Raw genomic sequence first — 20,824 nt, forward strand, 5'->3', positions numbered from 1 at the left:
AAAGCCTAAATTTTGGCACTTAAAATTCTCATAACTTTTCAACTACTGATGGTATTTGTATAATTCAAACGGTTTTAAGCATCTTTTACATAGCTTTTTTTATACAAGTTGAAAAGATAACAATTCTCTAAAAAGAAAAATCAACTTGTAATGCTACTAATATCTCTTTATCAGCTTTGTGTTCCCTAATTAAATCTATACCTGATAACGTAGGGTGTTCATGCTTTCCCAATGAGTCCTCAAAATTCTTATATGATGCCAACTCTTTCAGCTCAAAAAGATTCAAGTTTATTGTGCTTAGTAGGTAGTTCCTACTATCTATCTCTATCAAGGTATCACCATTGTCCTTGTTCCTATTTTGTATCAGTGAGTTCAACAAGTATTCTAGGGGTACAGATGGTGAATGTTGCACCATGCCAGTAATGGTTTAATTTATTAAGGGCATAGTGTATCGCATATGTTTCCTTTTCTATCGTTGACCATCTTGTCTAGGTTTTACTTAATTTATGAAATAAAAATAAATTGGCTTTTCTACCTCTTTACCTTCTCTTTGATCATAGAGCATTTGTCATGGCACCAAAACTTGTCTGTTGCATTATTGCTGCACTTTGTAATGATAACCGTCTCATCTATATAATTCTTTTAGCTTGAGTGCAAAGTGCGTGCAGATGTATATATCATCTAGCAACCTGCTTACAAAATAAGTTGACAAGTTTTTCATACAAAAACTTTGTTTATTTCACACAATAAATATATATATATATATAGAGAGAGAGAGAGGAGTGTGGAGTGGAATTGGCTTGGTGACGACAAAAATCGGTCGGCCTGCTCTCTCTCGTTTTACTTTCATTCTGATCTCCTTGACCTGGTTTAGCATTTGTTTATATTGACAATTTCTCATCAGGAATTTGTTTGATTTTCCAACCAAGACCAAAACATTCCAATGTTGATGGTCCAATATCTGGGTCAGTATCAAGAATGTTGTTTTACAATGTTTGCACATATTGTTTGCATTTTAACTCTGCTTAGAATGTTTCTTAAGAACCCACTATGTGTGCACAACTAGTGATAATTCTGGCATTGCAACAATATTTGTGGACTCATTATCAGTTCTTCAATCATTAAAAACTAAAAACTTAAACAATCCCTTACTAATCAAACTACCACAAAGAATCCATTATGTTTTGCAACACAAAACTTTCCTCTTCTGTTGGATTCCATGGGAATGAAGAAGCCGACATGGCTGCAAAAAATTCATCAAAACTTGAAATAAGTGATATAAAGATCCCATTTACTGACTACTAAGATTGGATTCACTAAGAAATAGCAAGAAACCTGGAACAACTGCTAAAACAACATACTATTTAAAATTAAACTTAAGACAACTGTCCCATCACGTATATGGATAGGACACACATACATAACTCGTTCCTTCATATTAAAAAAATGAAGAACCTAAATGGTGAAACATTTCTTACTGGACTGTTATGATGACTTCATTTACATTCATAAACAGTCTCTCAAACAACTAATAACATGGTAACATCATTTGAATATTCTTAGTGGAAACAACCTTAAAAACAACCAAACAACAAATATAGAAATATATTTTATTTTCCTATATTTGTTGTCTGAAGACAACAAATATAGAAAAATAAAATTTGAAATCAATCGACAAAAATTATATAAAAAAACTTATCTACAACAAATGCAAAGAAGGTTAAACAAACCAACAATTGATAAGATGATTAGAATAAATTTAAATGCAGCGAGGAAAAATTCTATGAAAACCTAATTGAGCAAAAGAAAGGGATTTTGAGATGTAAGTACTTAGGCAGATGAAGGATTTATTACAAGTGACTTTGTTTGCTATAGAAGACAAAACTACAAAGGATGGCATGGGTAAAGAGTCGGTGTGTGTTAAGATATGTATGAACATTTTTTAGAATGCATTTATGTAACTTGATGACAGTAGACATGGAATTGCGAAGTCAAAGAAATGAAGAAAATATATAAACTCTTCAAATTAATGAGGTCTTGGAGGTGGAAAATAAAGAACGATAATAACAATTCTAATAAGTGAAAGATAACAGTATAAAAATAAGTAGAAATGAAGTTGTATATAAATTGAGAGGGAGTGATGAGTGGAAGAAGGAAATATATGACGTTAAATTTGAACTCAACCTCAGATCAAAAGTCTCAAACTCAAATCCAACTGTTCTCTTCTCTCTGCACTTTCCACACTGACGCCCAAAATAAAGAAGACAGCTCTTATCTAAAGAGACCCAACCACATCTCATTTGCATACCCCCTCCCCCCTCTGGTCACATCACGTAATTTTCAGTCCATAAATACCAGGTGGCGGCTATTTTTATTTTCTCTTTTTTTCTTTCCTAACATGAGCCGCACGATGCATGAGGTAAGGTTCTTTACTTTTAACCACACGCCCCCTTGATCTCTAAGATCAATAATTAGTATCATAGCCCGCCATCCATACTGGCCATCTTCGTTCACGGTGCAATCGTCAAAGAGGTTCTTCTTCAGATACTTCAACATCAGCATCAACCTCCCCTTCCTCTGATGGCAAGGAGACTCTCCATATATCTAAAATGTGATGATGCATTCCGTCAATCGCTACCTTGTTTTTGGAGAGTACTTCAGTCATTGTACCTTTTCCCCAGCAAGTCGTGCAACGAGAATTGGGTGGGTTCACCCACACCTCTTCACCAACTGCGATGTCCACGCAGACCTGTTCTTTTCTCTGTGTTACAGCCAATGGATGTCGCCATTCATAAGAAAAAATAGACCGGTGCGACACTGAATTTTCGTCTTGACCAGCCTATATTGTACCAAAAAGCTGCTTCTTGGGGCGAAATCTGGCTTCTTGATGCCACAGCTTTTATAGTGCGATGGTGCCTCTCTATAATTCCATTTCCACTTGGACGGTATGCAGCTCTAAAATATAGCCCCACATTCCACTTCGCACATAAGTCTCTAAAAACTTCCGAGCGGAAAGACGTACCATTATCCACCAACACCTCTTCTACTGGCCCCCTTTCCATAAAAACCTCGACAACTCTCTTTACCTCTTCTGCTGTTTCATTCTTGATTTTCCGCCATATCGCTACTCTCCCAGCCCCACAATCAATCATAGTTACATGCGGTTTATGTTGATAATGTGTGATGTCAATGGCTAATCTCCGCCAATTCTCTTCAACATGTAGTTCCCCTTTTTCATGTCTAGCCGGTGCAGGGTCGATTGATTGGCATTCCCTACATTGTTCCACCACCTTTTGGACGTCTTGCATTGTGACGTGCGGGTTTACTTTTCTTGCCAGGTAAAGGGTCCGTTCCTTTCCAAAATGATGCAGGTTATGCAGGTCTTTTAAATTCTCTACTGCACAACATGCTGGAGCCCCGTCTCTTTCCTGTGTAGCCAGACTTTCTTGACTCTTGTCAGCCCATCTGCTTTATTTTTTTGTGACGGAACTAAGGTAATAGTTACCTTTTAGTTCGAATTCTCAAACCAAGTCTCCCAGCGCTCCAAGTCTACGCTTGATAAGCATCTCCGCTGCTCCTTTTGATTTGATCTGCTTAGCTCCAATTTAATCCACGACACCACTGTTGCAGAGTTTGTTTTAACGTTCACTATCTGTAGCCCCCATTTTAGAACCAGATTGATGCCTTTCATCACAGCATAGAGTTCCGCAACATTGATATGGGCGCTATCATCCTTTTTGCGTAGCCAAGCAGCATCTTCAACAGCCACTTCTCCTATTTCCAATAATACCCCTAACACTGACTTCTTGTATCATGAGAAGTACTTTTTGATCAACTGCATCTTCCCAACTGTCTGTCCCAGTCTGCCTTTTGATAAAACTGCACGCAGTTCGCAGCCATCCAGCTATTGGGTAGTGGCCAACCAGCTTTCCACATATAGAAAAAAGCTCTCTCTTGGCTAGGTCAACCTTGGCTTCAGGGATCTCATTTCCTCGCCCAAACATCAATTTTCCTGCCTTATTGTTCTGTAGTCGAAATCCCAAAGCCATTCCGTTTTCCAGTGACTCGGGCAGTTTTGTTGTCAGTCCATATGCTTTGATATGCTCTCACCCTTTCCGCAGTCACCTCTGTTTCGTCCACTAGTACATCATCGATGTAAGAGCAGGTGCCTCTCTTCACTGCATCGTCTTTGGCCAACACTGTCTTAAGAACTGCCATCATTATCTTTGGTGCGGAGTTCAGACCAAATCCTAATCTGGTCAGACAATTAACTTGACCTTTGTACTCTACCAATTGATATTTCCACAATTTCTCATCCACATGAAGCTGGAGGTAAGCTGACTTCAGGTCCACAATTTTAGTTGCCTGCTTCATCCTCCTCCATTTCCTTACGACTTCTTCACACACGTCGATTCCATCCTTTGTGTGACAAGTGACAAACTTGTTCAGCTCATGGAAATCCAACACTGGCCTAACTTTCTTCTTAATAGGTTGGACCACAGCCATGAGTGGCAAAATTCCTTCAACTTTCCCTGACCACGGCTTTAATATTCCTTCATCTATCCATCTCTCAACTTCTTTTTCAAACTGCGGCTCCACAGCTCCTTTCAGTGTGCTTTTGTAGCAGCTGGCCCGATTCGTCAATACAGGTGGCTCTGCGGTCCATCGCCATTCTACCATCCATTTTTTGCCATCAAAGCAGGCTCGAAAGTCATCATCCTCAATCAGACATGGTCGGGGTTTCGATGGTTGGTTGGTATCACCCCTGGTTACACTTTCTGTTATTCCCAGTGCACTCTGATTGCCAAACTTAACCTAGCCTTTAGCAATAGTAGCTCCTCCCAGTCGGTCTATCGCGTCCAGGCCCAGCACCACATCAATTCCTGCAACCAGTCTATCCAGCACGATCACTCTTAGCTGCAGTGGCATATTCGTTACTACAATCTCCGCATCGGCCTCTCCACAGCATTCCACTTCTCTGCCATCCACTGCTCTAATGTTGCTGGTTCCATTCCAAGAATTGGCGACGCTCGTAGTAATGAGTGTTGTTGTACATCCAGTATCAACAAGAGCTCTAGCCCTCTTTCCATTGATTGTGATCACTAACTGTGGCAACAAACTCTCATATGCCTGTTCAGTATAAAAGGGGTGACTACTGGCGCAATAGCACCCCTTTACTCGTTTCCCGGAAGCGAAGGGCAATTCCTGCTAATGTGCCCTACTTGGCCACACCGAAAGCAGATAATGTCTGGCCGTGGCTCCCTACAGTCTCTCATCAGGTGTGGTCCTTGACATCGAAAGCATTTACCGGTAAATCTACGGCCTTGCTTCATCACTGGTCGCTCCTTTCTGCTTGCCACAGCAGCCGCGACCGCCCCCAGCTCACCAGACTGTTTCGCCAAAACTCTAGCATGCCTTAGAATCTCCAACTCCATGGTTTCAATATCAGTAAGTCGTTGCAGTTCCATGGAGATACGATCAGGGAAACCAGTTACAAGCGCCAGCTTTACTCTCTTCTCAAGGCTGCGTCCCCCATATCCAGTCAATCCTGCTAGTCGCCTTATCTCTGCCACGTACACGTCCGCAGACTCCCCAGTCCAGGTAACTCTTTTGAGCTTGTTGTAAGCCTCAAACGCGCTCTCGGAAAATATGGTCTTTAACCGGTTTTCAATGCTCTCAGCAATGGCCTGATCCGTTTCCCATTTCTAGATAGACCGCTAGAGCACTTCCTTCCAAATACATTGGTATTAACGTGGATACATCCTCGATCTTCTGCAGCCTTGCCACCAACTTCAGCTTGTTAAGCCACACAATCACGTCACTTTCTTCAGTAAATGGCCTCAGGATATCGCTGCTCAATCTTACTCGGTCACCCATTTTTGTCACTGTGCCGAAATAGCTTGACGTTAAATTTGAACTCAACCTCAGATCAAAAGTCTCAAACTCAAATCCAACTGTTCTCTTCTCTCTGCACTTTCCACACTGACGCCCAAAATAAAGAAGACGGCTCTTTTATAGAGAGACCCAACCACATCTCATTTGCATACCCCCTCCCCCCTCTCGTCACATCACATGATTTTCAGTCCATAAATACCAGGGGGCGGCCATTTTTAATTTCTCTTTTTTTTCTTTCCTAACACGAGCCACACGATGCATGAGGTAAGGTTCTTTACTTTTAACCACAATATATATAAGCACAAAGAACATATAGCTAGAAAATAAAGAATAAAATATAGTCAGAAAATAAAGTCAGAAGTAGAGAATGAAAATCCTTTTTGTGTTAATTGAGATCATGTTGATCAATGGAGAGCGCTTTAAGTAACAGTAAGTAATCAAGAACATGTAATTTGGCTTATTTCTGAAGATGTAATTGATGCAAAGAAAAGAGACTTGGAAAATATGGAAGTTCATGAAATATATGAATGTGTGACTGACATGAGGCAAAAATGTTTATTAACATGAGTGATTAAAAAAAAAAAATTTTGAATGACAAAAAGAAAAATAAAGGCTTATCTTGTTGTGCATGTTTGTGAAAAAGATTTACATAACCGAAAAACAGATTTTCTAATGTGCAGCTATAGGGGCTATGTATGTCTTATTAACAACCTTGGTTATGATGTGAAAGGTGGAAACTCATGTTTTTTTTTTGGTTGTTCTTTTTACTTCAACATTTCTGCAAGATAATATGCTGGAACGAGGAGTATTTTTTAATACCACCGTCTGATGTGTATTCAGAATCACAAGTGTGGAAGTTGAAAGATGCATTCATGAATTAAATGATGCACCTTCATGGTACAAGCGAAGTTAATTATGAGTTAACTTGCTTGAAAGGAATGATGAGTTCATATGAACATGCAGTTTCTTTGACATGATACCATTATTAACTTCATGGGTGTTCTAGCAATACATATAGATCAGGAATGACTATTACATAGATTACGATCGACTGGTCGATCAGGGATATTGTGGGTAGATCGCATGGTATTGAAAAAAAAATGTTGGTGCTGGCAAACTTCCAGAACCTTCCAGCAGAGCTGGAGATACAAGAGCAGTCACAAGTTGACAGTGCGTGCTACATAAAAAGAATTAGCACTTGTCTGTTAGAGTTTGACGCTTTCAAAACTTTGTTTTCAAGACCTTGCGTTACTCGAGCTAATTACTATATGCATGTGCTACCCTTTCCAGGAAGATACTGAGGTTGTTTCATCTACATCGAAAATTGCAACACTGATGCAGAGCTCATGGATAATTCTGGAATTTACCCCAACATCAGGAAATGTGCTATCCTCTTGACTGCATTATTTATCAGTCAGCATTTTTCCACATGGAGATCATTAAGTCCAAGTATAGCTCCACCATAACTGATGAGCATCTGGAGGTCAGCTTGAAGCTGGCTATTAACAACTACTCTCCGCGCTATGCATCCCTGACTGATTCCATCTAATGCAAATCATTAGCGTAAGAAAAAAATATACAAAGTTGTACTGTGCAATATGGGTTGCTGAAGTAATGCAAGGTACACCTGCATATACTGATATATAAAAATAATTTACAATACATTTATAAATAAGGTTTTGCATTTTTAATAGATCATTTAGACTTAGTCATGTCATAAGTAGCTTTCATACTGAAAATATGTGTGCACCCCTGATATAGATCATATCATATTCTGTGGAAAGTCATCAAATCTTGTGAGTGACCTGAGATTCTGAGAGTTGATGAATCCAGAGTGAAGGAAATGAGCATGAAAGAAATTTAAACTTAATGAATCAGGGATTGAGAACTGGTTGCAGATTGCCTGAAGATACAGGACCTCTTCTGAAATTCTAACATACTTGTTGCAATGATCACTGGTTTTACCTTTTTGGGTTTTTGTTAATGAAACTGTAGTCTTCACTTGAAGACACTAACAATGTTATCTTCCTTTGTGCTAAGTTTCTAGTGTGCCTTGCTTGTTGTTGCTTATTTTCTGGGAAAACCAATATGGTGGCATGGACAGACAGGCATGTATCAATGACTGGATTTATTTAATGAGTAAACTAACATGAACTCCCATTTAAAGAGAAACTAACCCTCTTCAAGTGGACGAGTTGGATAATACTTAGTGATCTACTGGTTTCTCTTAGTTAAACACTTCACTTGCAGCAAGTTCTTCTAAACCCTCTTTATGAATTTCCTGAATCAATACAAAGGTATTTCATCAGGATGCTCAATTTTCTGAATGCATTCATTTGAACCTCGATGAAGCACTTCATTACACATATCTTCTTCAAAGCTCATGTCTTTCTTAGATACTTTCTTTAGTTTAGCCCTTGGCTGTGTCATACTCTCTGACCTCATGTTGCAGTTCTTCCTTAATTGGTTCTATTATTAGATCCACCCAAGCCATATACAAGTTAGTGTATCTTCTAAGTGTTACTTTACCCTAGTTTTATCCAATACAAGATGTTGGTCATATCTAATGGAGAAACATCTAATAGTTTTTAAACCAATCCATCACTTAACTGCCCCTATTAGATTCTGTTAAATAAAGGTTTCTTTTTTCCGGAAGTCACATATCTCCAACAGGGAGGTATTCAATTGATATAAAAAAAATTTTTTTTTTTTTTTTTTTTTTTTTTTTTTTTCAGGTGTTGGATTCACTACATGATCATAAGTTTAAGCGTGGGATGCATGTAGAAGTGGTCAACAAGATGTGCGTTTCATCCATGCGGGTAGCAACAATTGATGAAATTGTTGGTGGACGCTTAAAACTCCAATATGAAGATAGTTATGTAAGTTAGCAGATTCAACAGAATTTTCATTTCCCTCTTTCTTTTAAATTAAAAAATTCTAATTTTATATATATATATATATATATATATATATATATATATATGCAAATAATGTGTTTTGATATCCATTAAATAAAAACCATGTACCTGCTTTATGGTAGTTACTTACAATTTCCAAACATCTATGCATCTTTAGCTCTTTGTTTATATCAAAGCAAAGTTTGAGTTTTTCTGCAATACTCAAAATATTCTGTATAATTTGAAATAAAAGGAAACAAATTTTAATAGAAAAAAAATTGATAAAGATATAGATATTTGTTTGAATATAGATCAGTTTTTAAAATCTATCATAGGTTTCAGTTCTACTTGCACCAATATTTTATTTTTTCTACAATTACTTCTATCAATTTATTTTAAAAACAAACATGTATAAATTTTAATGAAACAAAAACAAAAAAAAAGTCATATTTTTCAATTGCCAATTCTAAAAACTTTGAAGATGTCTGATATTTGTTTTCGATTTACAGCTAATTTTAATCACCTATGATAACCTGATAATATTAACCAAATAATAGAAAATGTTGCAAATTAGATTTGCTATGAATAATTTTTTGATAGGAAACATTATTTCAAGTTTAATTCTGACTTGCTGATACTTCCTGAGTATAATGTTCCTCCAGCATAGCCCGGGAGCATAGATAACAAAATCAAAAAAAGTTTGTATAACCTTTTTTGAAAGAAAAAAATTTGGAAATCCTTTTCACTGACTCTTAACTCTCGATTCGCCACACGAACTCTCACTATTGTACTCGGCCAGCACATTAAGTTTTTCTCCTTAACAACTCGCTCACTTATTCACCCAAGCAACAGTCATATTTTACTGTTTCTTTCTCTATATTTTCCTTTCCCAAACTCACATAAATGAGACTACGTAAAAAAATGAAAGACTCCTATCGCACAAAATCCATCTGTTTATTGCTGCCATCTCAAGCTCTCGACAGTGCCCAAATTTGTATGCATATTATTTTTGTATCACAAGGGTTCCAGGTTTGAGTACTAGTGCTTCTCTATAGTGGGCACACGCCAACTACTGATGTTTATTACCATGACTCTCAGTGCCATTATCACTCTTTCTTTTAAAAACTCTTTTTCACTACACATTTTTGTCACATTATCTTTTTAACCCTCTTCCTCCTACTTATCTAGTTTTCTCTTTCTGACACCTGAACCAATATAATATAAAGAAAAAGAAATTTGACTGTTTGACATAGTTTTAATGTTTTTGTTTAAACAATTAAAAATAAAAATGAAAAATTAATTTTTTTTTTTAATCTGCATTAATTTTATCCTTGGTCAGCCAAAGTGAATGAATCTTACAGTATTTTTTGGTTATTGTGATAGTTTCTTGGTTTCATATGCACAAAACCTGACTTTCCTTTATATAATAGAAGATGGCTTATCTTTAAGCCATCTATTATATGACTAGAATATTTTAAGATCTATCTATTTGATAATAGTTAACTGATTACATTGTAACAAATTCTACTCTCATTTTAGTGATATAATTAGCATAACATGGAGTTTTACTGTCCTTCATAAAGGGGTTTACTTCTCTTTGTAATTCTGTAAGAGATTTGTATCCCCTTTTTTATCATCAGTTTGAGGGATGTTGTTGGTGGCTCTGCTTTTCAATTTTGCCTCCAGCAATTCCATTTTCTTCTCTAGATAGACATGGAAGGATGGTCAGATAGTGACAGATACCTGTACACTCAAAAGGTAAGTCATCTTTGCTGTCTTCATCCCTCATGGATTGTATTTTGGGTTTGTTGATGAATTGAGAACAACCAGAATACATGTAGCATTGAAAAAAAAATTTTCTTTCTTTTTAGCTAATTATTTTATTGATATGCATGAAAAGAGCGGTATAAAAACCCCAAAACCGTTTGAATTATGCAAATATCATCAATGGTACAAAAGTTATAAGAATTTAAAATGCCAATCTTGTGTTTTTCCTCAGAACATTTGTCTTAAATAAAACCTTTTAAAAAGTTGGCCAAAAAGATGGACCTCCTCATTTAAAAAAATTTGGGGCTATTCTCACAGTTTTTTATACTCTTGCTTAAAATGATGTTTTTTTTTTTTTTTATTATTATTATGCAATCCAATTTTATATATCTTGTTAACTTAAGCGATGAATTCGACATGGGTAATGTTTCTGAATTTTTGATTAGTTGTACTGTTTGGATTCTTTGAACTACTGTCTTCATCTTGAGTGTTATTCTCATGATGTTTCAATCAATGTAAGCTCTGATCTTCTTCAGATGCATCTTGTCGAACTCTGGAATTTGTATAGAATTTTGGACGGAACCCCTGGTGCTACCAGATCAGGCTGCCTATTGGTTTTCTGAGACAAAATGCACCTACATCGATTTCTGTTTTTGTTTTCTATTCGCTTTTGTAAAACTTAATTATGTTCTACAAAAACAAAACAAAATCAACAGCTCCTTTCCCCCCCCCTTTCTTTTTCCTTCCCTACTTCCCGGTCTTGGATATGACCTTAAACTATATCTGATGGTGAGGCCCCAGTTTGCTGGCTTTGGGGAGCGTGGAGCCACCCTTTAATTGCCATTGTTCCCAGGTCCATTCTGACCCGGAGTGGTAGTACCTGGTAGGGTCCCAACTATGGGTTAAATAGAAAAAAAAAAATACATTCTATTAAAAAATTATTCTTCAAAATCTGATCAGATTCCACTTGACCCTGTCGGCAGGGCATCAGAATATGCTGACTACCCCCCTGCAGAGAGTAGAAATACAGATTACCTACTACAAATATTCAATGATATTTGGGAAAGTGGCAACGTCCCTGAAATATGGAGGCAGGCCATAGTAATCCCTATACCTAAATCATCAAAGTTCTCTACAAATCCCATGAATTACCGACCTATAGCATTCACTAGCTGTATTTTCAAAATAATTGAAAGAATGATTAACAGCAGATTAATATGGTATCTTGAGACAAATAATCTGATTACAGATTATCAGTCAGGATTTAGGAATGAAAGAAGCTCCATGGACCACCTGATCCGGCTAGAAACCTTCATCAGAGAAGCCTTTATCAAGAAAGAACATCTTACGGCAGTCTTTTTCGGTATTGAAAAAGCATATGACTCTGCATGGCGGCATGGCATTATAAAAGATCTACAAGATTAAAAGGCAAAATGCCCATTTTCATCACAAATTCTATTTAGACAATTTAATGTACAATTAGGTGATACTCTATCCATCAGTAAAAAGCAAGAAACGGGGGTACCACAAGGAAGCATCCTGTCTGTCGCACGTTTTAGCATTAAAATAAATATCGTCAAAAATATAAATGTAGGAACAGCATGTGCCCTCTATGTGGATGACTTCCTGATCTGTTATAGATCAAAATATATTACAAGAATGGAACGCCATTTACAACTGTGTCTAAACAAAATAAATGAATGGACAACAAAAAATGGTTTCAAATTTTCAAAAGAAAAAACAAGCCATTCATTTTTGCCAAACCCGGAAAATGCACCATGACCCAATACTGAAACTGAATAATAAAATTATACCTATAGTTGATCAGTATAAATATCTGGGCATCATCTTCGATAAAAAGCTAACATTCATTCCCCATATTAAATACCTCAAACAAAAATGCAACAAGCCATCCAACTCTTAAAAGTAATAGCTCATACAGACTGGGGTGCAGACAAAGACTCAATAATTAAATTATACAGATCCCTTGTCAGATCATGGATGCTATATCTATGGATCCGCAAGAAAGTCCTACATAAAGGAATTAGACACAATACATCACCAAGGACTAAGATTGGCTCTAGGAGCCTTCCCCACCTTCTCAGTGGAAAGTTTATATGTAGAAGCAGATGAACCCTCATTATCACTTAGAAGAGAAAAACTAGGACTACAATATTATACAAAATTGGCTTCATGTCCAACTAATTCTGCCTACAAATGTGTCTTCCACCCCCAATACAAAAACCTCTTTGATAGAAAAGAAAATTCTATAAAACCATTTAGCCTACATATGGAAGAATCCATAAATAAAGCCCAGATAGATATTGCAACAATACACAAATCTGTAATACCTAAATATCCTGGCTGACAAGACAACCAAAAATAATATCAGACCTAATTAAATACCCTAAAACAAAAATCAATCCAATCATCTATCAAGAAAAATTCCAAATAATTAAAGATAAGTATTCCAAACACTCAACAATTTATACAGACGGTTCAAAAGATCGAGATAATGTTGGATGTGCGGCCATACACAATAAAACAATCCTAATCAAAAGATTACCAGACAAAGCATCGATCTACAGTGCTGAAGTATCAGTCATTGGTATGGCATTCGATCTTATAGAATCTTCTAAAGATAAACAATTCATTATCTGCTCAGATGCCAAATCAGTACTCGAAACATTGGAAAACAGGAAACCAACGAACCCAATAATCACCAAAACCCTAAATAGATTTGATGATATTCCTAATGATAAAAACATCCTTTTTTGTTGGATACCCATTCATATCAACATAAAGGGTAACGATAGAGCTGACAAAGCAGCAAAAGCAGCACTAAATTTGGCCATAACCAAAGATAAGATCCCTCATACCGATCTAAAACAAATCATTAACAAATATATTAGAAACACATGGCAAGAGTCGTGGAACTCCTGCATTAGAAACAAGCTATACCAAATCCTGGAAACCATAGGAAAACAGAAACCAAACAAAAGAATGACCAGAAAGGAGGAAGTTATAATAACAAGACTCCAAATAGGTCATACCTCTATAACACACTCCTACCTATTCAAAAAAGAAGCCCCACTTTGCACACCCTGCCAGGAACCATATACAGTAAATCACATATTAACAAGATGCGAAGACTTGAAAACAAACCGACTGAATCTATATAATGAAAAGACTGTAAAAGACATATAGACCCAACTATTCTTCTCAAATGTCTGAAGATAACAGGGTTACTCAACAAAATTTAAAAAAAAAAAAAAAAAAAAACAATACCTTATCTAACTATATAAACATAGACACTGAACACCAGATACATACATAAAACCTATAACTATTAATGTATATAAAAGACTCTGGCATTAAATGACCACATAGACTGATATGCCATAAAACCAATCAATCAATGAACGGAATCCACAAGGGTTGCATGCTTTCGTTCTATCAGCTATGACTGGGTTGAAGTCCTAAATAATTCACAATTTTAGAACTTACAACTGAATTTTACCAAGTGTATTATCCACTATGTCATGTCCTTACAAAATACAATTACAAATTACTTCTACCTCGTCATGGCTGATGGAACGAGAGGAAGCTAACCTCTTAGATTAAATAAAGGGTTCCATTTCTGTGCAAATTCCAGAGTTCAACAGAAAGATTCCCAAGTTTGATAGGATACATTTGAAGAAGGTCAGGAGTTACATCGACTGAAACATTGTGAAAATAACACTAAAGATGAGAACGGTAATCCGAAGAATCTAAATAATATGAATAAGATTTGTACGACTAAAATTATGCCTGATCAATGGATGACTGACTGCTCCTGCTGTTATATAGAAACAATGTGTAAAGTTGCTTATATTAGCAGAAACTGATTGGACATTTTAGTTGTGCTAAAATTTAGTCATACATAAGGAGCTTTACTAAAAATGTACAAGTAAATTATGTATGACTATTTGCTCCTGCTGCTGATTTGCTATTAAAGCAACTTCGACACAGACAATTTTTGTCAGCGCAAAATATTGTAAAAATCTATTGTGGTATTATTAACAATAAAATGAATTTACTTACAAGTTTAACAAATATCTTTTTAGATTCGTATAAAAAAGTATTTAAAAAAAAAAATTTTTTTTTAAATATTCTCTCTTAAGGCAGAAAGTAAATAAGAACTCCTGAAAGATTGAAACAATTATTTTTTTCCAATTTTGTGTGCTACTTTTGAATTCCTTTTTTTATTTTTAAAAATCTTTTTTAAAAAAATATACAAGTTTATTTCTGAGATTAGTTGTGCCTTGATTTTACTAATTATGCACAACTAAAAATTAAATATGATTTATGTACATCTAATTGAATCCTAAAAGACATATTGTATTAGAAAAAATAATTCTGTCATTAAGTCAAAATAACTCCAACAGTTTCTAGTTTAATTTAAAAAAAAAAAAAAAAAAAATAACAAGCAGTAATCAATAATAACTTTAAAAAAATGTTCTAGAAAACTTTGTTTTGTTTTATTTCCTGGGAGAAATGAACCAGTCATGTTATAATGAAATGGAACTTTATGCAATATTATTTTAAAAAAAAAAAAAAAAAAAAAAAGAATTTAAATAAGTTATTTACTTGCCTCCCCACGAGGGAAGTTAGACACTGTTTTAAATGTGGGGAAAACTAGTTCTCTCCAAAAAGGCACTAGTTCTCCCCAAAAAGGACTTCTACTTTTTACAATGATTTTCTAGTCTTACATTGTTATTGTTTTACAAAATTCAAATTTTAAAGGTCGCGTGTAAAATTTAATTTGCCAAAAAATAAGGCAAAAAAAACTTCTAATCTGAAAGTTGTGACTGTGACTAAATTTGTTTTATTTTATTTCAATATCAAAGAAATAAGGTTCTTTGTTTTATTTATTTTATTTTATTTCTTTTTTACAAAGATTAAAAAATAAAAAGTAGTACACTGGATTGAAAAAAGTTTCAGTTTTTAAGGATTTGCCAAAAATAATTGCGACTGTGAGTAGTCGTTTTATTGTTTATTTTAATAATACATTTTGGTGCTAACAAACTCAGTAGATCACCCATGTAAGAGGGAATATTTAATAAAAATCAGGACTTAAAAGATAATTGCCAAAAATAACCTCAAAACTTTTGAGTAAATTTGTTTCATTGTTTATTACAAGATTATTTTACGCTGATAGACCCAGTCGATCGCCTGTGTCAACGTTGCTTTAATCAGCAGCAGCGGCAACTAGGTGTACATTGATTGTGCCTATTTTTAATAAAACCGGATGTGTACATTTCAAAGTTTTTTAAACTGGCACACTGTATCATACAGATTGTGAGTATATTCATGAAAATATATTCACTTGGTTGAAAACTCTGGAAAAATAATTCATGACGTCATAAGTGAAAACATCAATCATTAAAATAGATTATAGATGATCTATAACCTGAAGCTTCTTTTCCATATTCGATGAATTATGACCAGAAAGATGCTGGATCATTAAATAGGGAATAGAACCTTATTCAAAGAAATAGTTTTTAAAATAGTGAAACAAGATTCTTAAACTTTTTAAAAAAGAACATTTTTTTAATTTATTAAATAACTTCATAAAAAATTATTTATACTGTTTTAGACAATTATATCATTTGAACTCTCTCCATACTAGAGCTTGTTCTAATTAAATTGTGTTAGAAATTAGCCAATACTAGCAGAACTTGTGGAAATTTTATGGTAGTTGAAAACTTTTAAAACACATCAGTAAAATACTTCTTATCACATAATCAAACAATGATGAGGTTAGACCATGTACCATTTAAAACTCAACTAAACCATGAAGCTCTGGATTTTCATGTCCAGGTGTCTTTGCTGACACAATTGCATTAATTTGTTGAACTGTTATGAGCTTATCCTGATCTTGCAGCATTATGATCAAGTGACAGTGTGTTAGCGCTCTTTTTTAAAATTCAATAACAAATATGCAAATAGAACTCCAAAATACATGTCTGTCTTTAATGTCTTTCAAAAGTTCAACTAGATGTGCATAATGCACACATGATATTAAGTTAGGCTGATTTTGTATAAGTTCTGATAGCCCCAAGTTGTTTACTATTTCAGGACATTTTGGATTATACACTGCTCATTAAAAATTTAAGACCATTTAAAAATCTTAAAAAAAAAAATTTTTTTTTTTAAATTAAAAAAAAAAACTTTAAGGATAGATTTTAAACTCTTCCGACTTATAACCCTTATCCCCAAGTGGCTTCCGGGCCTTGATAAGTGGTGACCTCCATGTAAAAAAAACAAAAAAACTTAAGGTTACCAATACTACAATCTAAAACGTTATGGAAACAAAAAGCTACATTCCAAAGATTTATTTTTAAAATTGACATTTTTATTAAATTAGGCTTTTTACACATGATCAAAATTATAAGACCAGAGACAAAAATTCTATTGTACAAAAAGTGTATGAAAACATTCCACAATCAAACTAAATAATGAGTTCTACCTCCACTGAGTTTGATGACTTCATAAATTCTTTGGAGCATGCTAGAAATAAGGGTTTCCATTAAGGTGCGGGGGATCCTACTCCAGTTTCTGAAGATGGCTTCACGAAGTTCAGTTTTTTTTTTTGTTGCCATTTCGATAAACCTCTCGTCATCCATCCCCAAACATTTTCAATTGGGTTCAAGTCCAGTGAGCATGCAAGATGTCCCAAGAGATGAACTCTTGTAGAAAGCTCAAGGTCCGTCTTGCAGTGTTGATTGCAGCATTATCCTGTTGGAATAACCATCCATCCCCATACAAATGATGACCCTCCATCATCAAAGATGCTTTTTGTAGCATGCTAACATAACCAGCTGCTGTCTGATGACTCTGCACCACCTGGAGCTCCATCGTCCCTCTGTAAGAAAAGACACCCATACCATTATGGACCCTCCCCACTATGACGTGTGGAAAAAATTTCAAGGGGCATGTTTTTGTCATGCCAATATCGCTGGAACCCATCAGGACCATCTAAATTGAATTTTTTCTCGTCAGAAAACAAGACTTTCTTCCACTTCTCAACATTCTAGGTTTGTTATTCATAACCTAATCTTAAGCAGTTCACTTTGTGATGTGGAAGCAATCGAGGAATTTGTTTATCCTTTTTATTTACCATGTCTTTTTGTCGTGTCATCTGATGGTTATTGGATTGCAATCAGCATCTGTAACTGCCTTAATTTGGCTAAAAGAAAGTCCTCTTTCATTCATAACAACCCGTCTGATTCTCCTACTCAATGCAGGAGAAATTGGTGGGGGGGGGGCATCAAAGGATTTTGCTTTTCCATAATTCTCATTGTTCTTTAGAAAGTAGCAAATAAGTGTTACTGCGATTTACCTTAGCTGCTATCGCTCACTGTGACAAATCTTGCTTATGGAATCCTAGAATTCAAGAATGCTCAACTTCGGTTAGTTTTTTTGCTTTAGGCATGGTAACACCTTTACACAGTGATTGCTAATCTCTAACTGAATTACCATAAATCTAACAATTTATATCCTTGGTCTTATAATTTTGTTCATGTGTAAAAATGCAAATTTTTAAATAAAATTTTTGGAATGTATCTTTTCGTTTCCATAACCTTTTAGATTGTAGTAGTAGTAACCTTAAGTCGGAAGAGTTTAAAATCTATCCTAAAAAAAAAGGTTTCTTTTTAAAGATTTTTACGTGGTCTTAAATTTTTGATCAGCAGTGTATGTAAGGAATAGGTCTGGTTTTCCATATTTACAAAGAACTACCATTGCATCTTGACTTCCTAAAAATGAAGATGGTAGAATAGCTGGTACACCAGAATCACCACCTTCATACCTTGCCAAATGATCCATTAAACCAGAATATTGCGCAGTTCTTAGTTGACTTTGATGGCTTCTAATGAAGTTCAATATCTAACGTTCAACTTTCACAAATGCATCAACTACATATTGTTAGAATAGTTTACCAGATCTCCAATTGCAAGGCGATAACTATAATGCTCTTGCATTGTCACTTTATTGCGAACTCTGGTTTGCTGTTCGGGGTTATTTTGCATGTTTATGTGCCAGCTTTGTTCACCATTTGGAAATAATATGGTGTATATCATGGGGTCCAAGTGGCAAGGCAGATAAGAAATTCCTTGTTTTGTTTGACCATGTGGGTAAACAATATTTCTTTAGCAGGTGGAGCACCATCCTCACCAACAAATACTGCAGCTATTTTATTTATTGGATTATTAAATCTTCTTATCTGGACCAGCGGTGAAATGTATCGAAACTCTCTTCAGCTGTATATTTTCTTATATATTATAGCATGTGCTTCCTCTTCAAATTCAATGGACCTAATAAAATTTTGGTATTTTATCATTTCCCTTTCAGCTTTGTTTAACCCAACATCAGTGGGAACACTTTATACTAACGTTGCTTTTTTTTTTTTTGTCCCATATCACATGTAAGGTTCAATAGCTCCATTTTCTAAGTATGTAGCTATAGAAATGGATGGTGTATGACCTATTTCCAACGGATTAGAAAACAAAAATTCCTATTTCATCTATTATATAAATCTCACTTGTCTGTTTAAATGTATGTATGTTTGTATGTATATCCGCCTAGAATTTTCACAAGATAGGTATCGTTTTGAAGCTCGACTTTTCTGACAAAAAATATTGAAAAATTGGCTTAAAACATTAATTTGTTCATCCTCAACTGGGCACTTTACTACAAGGAGGAGTCACTTTTTTCGACGATATTTTCGAAAGCCATCCCCTCTTTTTGATTGACCATCGCCACTTCCAGTTTGGCAATGGCTGCAACAGCAAAGACATGCTATTTTTTTTTTTCATGTTCTTTTCCTCCTTTGCTGTACAGGTTTGAGCCTGCCTCTCTACTACCACTTTTTTTTTTTTTTTTCCCCTCAACACACATCTTCAAACACCTGGGCAACGCCGGGCACCCAGGCTAGTTTTGAATAAAAGAAATTTAATGAGACATAAATTGTAGGAGATAATATAATACTTAATTATTTTCTGATATGGAAAAAACATGTTTTCATGAATTAAAACCATACTATATCTAATAATAAAAAGTTTAGATATCTATGAAAAATAAATATTTGTTTAATTAATGAAACAAAATTCAATGAAAATGTTTAAATTGAGAAAAAATATTTCTTGAAATCTTAATAAAACAAAGTGTTTTATTTTATATTAAAAACTAAAGTTAAGAAGGCTCATCATTGTGTAAATTTTTTTTTAAGAATTTGAAAGTCAATATTTTTATAATTTAGCTCTGTAAAAATGGATATCAAGATTCACATTTTCTATATATTTTTTTTATGTTTTCTCTTTTGTAAATTACAAAAAAAAAAAAAAATACTATAATTATTAAAGTGTCCTTGTTCTAATGTGTAATTTTTGTTTTGAAATAATTCTTTTTCAATAATTTTCGAGATTTTTTAATGAGATCTTTTGGAATCTTCCAGATTACTATGATGATTTTTTTTCTCCCTTGGAAGCTTTTTTTTTTTTTTTTTTTAATAAACTTTATTATAATCATTTTTAAAAAATTATTATATTTAACATTATTTATTATAATCATTTCTAAAAAATGATTATATTAAACATATTTGAAAAATGTAATCTATCTACTGTCCGTTTTCTGATAAATTAAGCATAGTTTGCAGTTATTTACTGGTCATTGATTTTCGTTTGTTAAGTGCTTAAATAATTTTTTTTTAAGTGATGGCTCAAAATTTTTTTAAGTAGATCATCAAAAGATCGTCTGTAAGAAATTTAAATTTTTAAATGGCCATTTCTTAAATTGCTGAAAATGTTAACACTTTTTGTAATTAAAAAAAAATAAAATGAACATCAATTCATTACAAATTCAATTTATATAAATCAATTCATCTAAAAATAAAACTATTTAATTTACAAAATAAATTTTAAGAAATCATTAATTCAAAATAAATTATTGCATAATTTTGTAAACGTTTTTCTCATTTTAAGACATTTTTAAAAACTACATGATAAATGCGAATTAGTTTTTCTGTGCTGCAGAAATATAAGTCAGCAGAATCAATCCTGTTTGTTTTGCTTGAATAATTCTTACAGATAATGTGCATCTTAATTTCCTCAGTTTAATATTTTCAAATTATTAATTCATAAATAAAAAAAATATCAGATTAAATTATATATTCTTTAACATAAATAAATCTCGATAAATGTGCACTGATTGTCCAACCTGCAAAG

General features: G+C 34.3%; 1 protein-coding gene across 16 annotated transcripts in view; it reads left to right on the forward strand.

Annotated features, from left to right (window-relative positions):
- The window catches only part of LOC145259156 (MBT domain-containing protein 1-like), a 498,271-nt gene that overhangs the window by 348,135 nt on the left and 129,312 nt on the right, over nucleotides 1–20,824 (forward strand). For 8 of the 16 annotated variants that reach the window (XM_080116886.1, XM_080116877.1, XM_080116872.1 and 5 more), the window contains 2 exons: nucleotides 8,631–8,774; nucleotides 10,500–10,550. The exons of 2 other annotated variants lie outside the window; for them this stretch is intronic. In XM_080116886.1, the coding sequence (XP_079973012.1) occupies nucleotides 8,631–8,774; nucleotides 10,500–10,550 (195 nt within the window). The remainder of the gene's footprint in view (nucleotides 1–8,630; nucleotides 8,775–10,499; nucleotides 10,551–20,824) is intronic. 6 more of the 16 variants (XM_080116884.1, XM_080116873.1, XM_080116881.1 and 3 more) reach the window with 1 other exon arrangement.

The sequence above is a fragment of the Euprymna scolopes genome, chromosome 34 (assembly GCF_053919585.1).
Source record: "Euprymna scolopes isolate OS-2025 chromosome 34, ASM5391958v1, whole genome shotgun sequence".
Lineage (NCBI taxonomy): Eukaryota > Metazoa > Mollusca > Cephalopoda > Sepiida > Sepiolidae > Euprymna > Euprymna scolopes.